Raw genomic sequence first — 4,602 nt, forward strand, 5'->3', positions numbered from 1 at the left:
TATACTGCTTTGAAGAAAAATTAAATCAGTTACTATAGCTTCATAACAATTGTAGAAAACCGTTCTTAAAAACAGCATCCAATAGAAATTGTTGTAAACCTTCTAAATAGCTACAAAGAAGCCAATGTTTGGCAAATTGGTAAATCTGGCAAATTGGTCATTAGATGAATTAGCTTGAAGCTAATCAGCCTCAAACCCAGGAAAAGGTTCTGCAAGTTTCTTACCTGCAATCAAAATCTCTATATTTTAGTATTTAGGGCAGAAAGCCTGGTTTCATCTGGATTTTGTGCAAGCCAGCAGCTACTGATTCCTTCCTAATGGGCTGGGGCTGAGTTATCCGTGCACCATAGTCCGTTGCCTTTCATAAATTCAAAGATTAATTTGATCATTCAGACAGGAGTAGGAAATGTAGGTTGAAAAGTAAAGAAAGGAAGTGCAAAGGAAGCACATTCTACAATCAGACCTCTTTGTGCTTCAGTTTGCCTGTTTGTAAAAACAAGGAGATCTCCCTCCTGAAGTTGTTGAAAAGGTTATACTAGATGACAGTAAAGCCAAAGCGTGGCACATGGCGTATGCTCGGTATATTTTAAAAATACATGAGTGCCTAGATGCTGTGTACCAGACACTGTGCAAGCACTGTAGACACTACATACAATAATGCATGGGCCTCGTTCCTTAGGCTCTGACAATTTATATTTATCAACCAGTACTTGTTCTTGTCAGACTCAAATCCAGGTCTCTTTGACCCAAAGTCAAGCTCATAACCACGTCTTTCCACTAGTTGCCTCAATTGTTCGTCAACATAAATAATGGGCATTTAGCCACTTATCTGTGTGGAGTGGTCTTTTGCAGTGTTCTTTAGTCCTGCAGGACCTTGGCTACCAACTCTCTCACAGGTGTCTTGCAGAGGTCTTCTGGAAAGACACCAGCTGCAGTTTCTGAAACCAGGATAAAAGTCTCCTAAACTCCCCCAGTTTTGAGTAAGAAGAACTTCTAGGCATGCAAAGCAGAGTGAAAATGAAGCTTTTTATAAAAAGTGAGTCATTTTCTAAAGACCGTTCACAAATGTGACCACAAACTGAAGAGAAACCCTATATTAAATTTTGTAACATTTGACAATACATTTCAACACATTTTTTCAATCCAAGAGACTCGGAAAGGTAGAAATAAATAAATCACATAATGGTGTGGTTTTTACATCATATTTTAGGTAGGTAAAAATATCTCATTTTAACAGATCATGCAAAGAGGAACACAAGACAAATATCAGCTGGTACAGGCACTCCCATTTGCTACACATATTATAGTTTAGCATTGAGTTTTAAAGTATAAATCACAACCAGATTGCAACATAAACACCAAGTAAAATTGTATGTTCCCATGCTTTTGCTAGTTTTTACTTAACAGGTATAACTTTATAAGAACAAGATGACTTTTTGACAAACAAGAGAACTCATGGATAAAAATGCACACTGTCCCTTCAAAGGGTCACCTTCTATCATCACAGATGTGTTCCATGTCAACTGTTCTTCTGCTCAACATATTACTTTGAGAACTGCCAATACTCTCGGAAATAGTGTGTGTGTGTGTGTGTGTGTGTGTACCTGCACATGTTTGTGTGCACACTTAATAGGACACATTTTTGTCTTATGGAGAAAATATGTTACAATGAGCTATAACCCCACTAGGTTTTCATTCTAACTTTCTCTCATAACTAGCTGTGTGACCTTGGACACTTCATTTCACCCACCTGCACATGTTTGTGTGCACACTTAATAGGACACATTTTTGTCTTATGGAGAAAATATGTTACAATGAGCTATAACCCCACAAGGTTTTCATTCTAACTTTCTCTCATAACTAGCTGTGTGACCTTGGACACTTCATTTCACCCTGCTGCACCTCAGTTTGCTCCTCTGCAAACTGGAGCTAGTAACACCATCCTTCCATTGTGGGGTGTCATGGCGCTTAAATGAGATAAACCTGGTACTACCCTCAAAAAAATATGACTTTCTCCCTCCTCTATCCTTTTTAAAATGTGTACATGCTGCCATTCAAAAATATGTCTTTTCTCTTTATTTTGAGGGACGTTTGGCCACCAATTTTTAATAGCCAAAAGGAATTTTGGGTTGAGAATGACAGATGTGCAAACTGCATAATTTCCTATCAACTCTAAAACATGCATGAGTGACAAATAATAAGACAGGATTTTCAAGGTGGTTCAGACACTAGTCCCAGAGAAAGCTGCAAAAGACACTCAGAAGAGAGGTGTTCTGAGAAGTGGCAGCCACAGTGGAATAGTGTCATGTCTCTCAAGGTGACCCCTGGAAGGGGCAGCATCCATCTGCATGTATAAGGTCTCAGCACAATCATATAGCTCCATTCCAGGAAGGCTCAAGAGTTCTATTTAATTCTCCAGTGGAACTCTGTCCCTTCAGTTTGAGTCTGAAAGCTTGAATTACAACAAGAGTCTAAGGTTCCCACATTTCCAGGGGGGCAGTAGAGCTCCACCCGGGTCTGCTTCTCTTGCAAATATTCTGTTTTCTACTCACAGTTCAATCTCTCTGCTGACCATCTGCTGCTCTTCCAGTGGTGCCTACGAACTTTCCACACTATGCAGCCCCTGAGACTGTGGTTTTGACTCCAGCAAGCCCAGGTGCCTGGCAACACGCAGGCCTTCCTCCTCCACTTCCCTCTCGGACCTCCTAAGTGTCACTCTGCTTCATCCCTCAGAGGCTCTCTTAGGGGCGAATGTGCAGAATTTTCCTGAATGTCTTCTTGAAGTTCTCATTGCACAAGGGGTAGATGAGAGGGTTCAGCGTGGAGTTGATGTAGCCCAGCCAGATAGTGAACATGTGCACACGCTCGTGGCAACAACTCTTGCAGAAGGCACTGACCATGAAGAAAATGAAGTAAGGAATCCAGCAAAGGATGAAGGCTGCCATGATAAAACCCAATTGTTTGGCAGCCTTCCATTCACGGTTCATGTGCAACCCAGACATGTACTGTCTCGAATGTGAGCGCAGCCTCTTCCAAGTGAACTTGATGTAATCCAGGCCTGTGTTAGACCCGCTTCTCATTTTGCCTTTGTCCGGTGCTGGCTCTGTGGCATTGTCCGAGTCTGTCCGGGAGAAGGACTGGCTATCCTCCAGCATCTGATCCTCTGCTATCTCACTGTCTCCTCGCATGTGCAGACTCTGTTCATCAGTCTTGAGATGGCTCTGGCTCTGGTCAACGTCTTCGTAGCCCCTGCTACTCCCCTCCGCCACAGTCCGCACCTGCACAATATCAAGTGGGAAGCAGTGAAGTTTGGCCACTTCTTCATCCTCCTCTTGGATGAAGAAAACCGGGGGTTTCATCTCCTGGGAGTCTTGGGATGGTGGCTTCAGGACAGGCCCACCAGCAGCATCTTTTGGCTTCCTTTTCAGGACCTCCCAGGGAGGTGAAGTTTGGCCACTTCTTCATCCTCCTCTTGGATGAAGAAAACCGGGGGTTTCATCTCCTGGGAGTCTTGGGATTGTGGCTTCAGGACAGGCCCACCAGCAGCATCTTTTGGCTTCCTTTTCAGGACCTCCCAGGGAGACCCCTTCCCTGGTTTCTTGGCATATGCCTTGGGATTCTCTGGCCTCCGCTTAATTTCTGAGAAGGAAGGGAGGGATCCGTTCATGAGCTCCCGGTGCTGACAGTGTTGCCGTACAGCCTTGTAGATCCTAGCATAGAACCAGAGCATGAGAAAGGTGGGAAGGTAGAAGTTGATGATGGCGGTCATAACCTTGAACCAGGTGACATCGTAGAAGTCTGTCTCGCATTTGCCCTCCCGGTGCCCCGAGGTCTGTGGTATGAAGTAGTGCCAGCCTAGAATGGGAATAATCCACAGAAAGGAGAGAAACCAGGCCCCCAAGATGGTGACTGATGCTCGGGTCTTGGTACGATACTTCAGGTACCTGAGGGGCTGCCGGACAGAGCGGTAGCGATCAATGCACAAGATGAAGACACTGAAAATGGATGCTGTGCTGGCCACATAATCCATGGAAAGCCAAAAGAGGCAAAGAGGCTGGCCCAAGGACCACTTGGCCATGAGGAGGTAGAGGATGTTCATGGGCATGACCACAGCGCCCACGATCAGGTCTGCCACCGAGAGGCTGATGATGTACAGGTTCCCCACAGTGTGCAGCTTGCGCTCCCGCCACACAGCATACAGCACCAGCAGGTTGAGCCCCACTGTGACCAAGGAGATAGTGCTCAGGACCACCGCCAGGGGTGTCAGCTGGGGGCTGGCCAAGGTGGTCTTGTTCGTCTCACACATCTTGTCTTCTAAGACGTAGGAGGAATTGGGAAGGGTCATTGGCACAAGAGCAGCCTCCAGCTACGACTCACTGCCTGGGGGAAAAGATATAAGGATTAAGGTCAGAGTTTTGCTCATCAGTAGAGTCACTGAGTAGAATCATGTCTGTCAAAGTGGAGGTGTATGCTGTGGTAGACACTGCTAGTTACCTACTCAACAGCTGTATCCTCTTCTTCCTACATTTGTTCATTCGATGACTATTTGTTGAATTTCTGGCATACTTCTAAGCATTGGGGATACAGCAGTGAATAAAACAA

The 4,602-nt window shown here is 44.9% G+C and overlaps 1 protein-coding gene across 1 annotated transcript; it reads right to left on the reverse strand.

The window, feature by feature from the left end:
- Positions 1–1,581: 1,581 nt before the first annotated feature.
- Positions 1,582–4,384, reverse strand: HRH1 (histamine receptor H1). The gene is made up of 3 exons (XM_008590572.1): positions 3,572–4,384; positions 1,751–3,431; positions 1,582–1,604 (listed from the first exon to the last, which is right to left on the reverse strand). The coding sequence occupies exons 1-2, from the start codon at positions 4,343–4,345 to the stop codon at positions 2,742–2,744; spliced, it is 1,464 nt and encodes a 487-aa protein (XP_008588794.1). The 5' UTR covers positions 4,346–4,384; the 3' UTR covers positions 1,582–1,604; positions 1,751–2,741.
- Positions 4,385–4,602: the final 218 nt, after the last annotated feature.

Source organism: Galeopterus variegatus, unplaced genomic scaffold (assembly GCF_000696425.1).
Source record: "Galeopterus variegatus unplaced genomic scaffold, G_variegatus-3.0.2 Scaffold6199, whole genome shotgun sequence".
Taxonomy (NCBI): Eukaryota; Metazoa; Chordata; class Mammalia; order Dermoptera; family Cynocephalidae; genus Galeopterus; species Galeopterus variegatus.

What these genes read in the sequence shown, in the direction of transcription:
- HRH1 (XM_008590572.1), bottom strand. Translation starts at nt 4,345, where the DNA reads ATGACCCTTCCCAATTCCTCCTACGTCTTAGAAGACAAGATGTGTGAG. An exon ending in GGAAGGGGTCTCCCTGGGAG is followed by an intron (nt 3,432 to 3,571) that starts GTCCTGAAAAGG and finishes CCTCCCTGGGAG; the next exon opens with GTCCTGAAAAGGAAGCCAAA.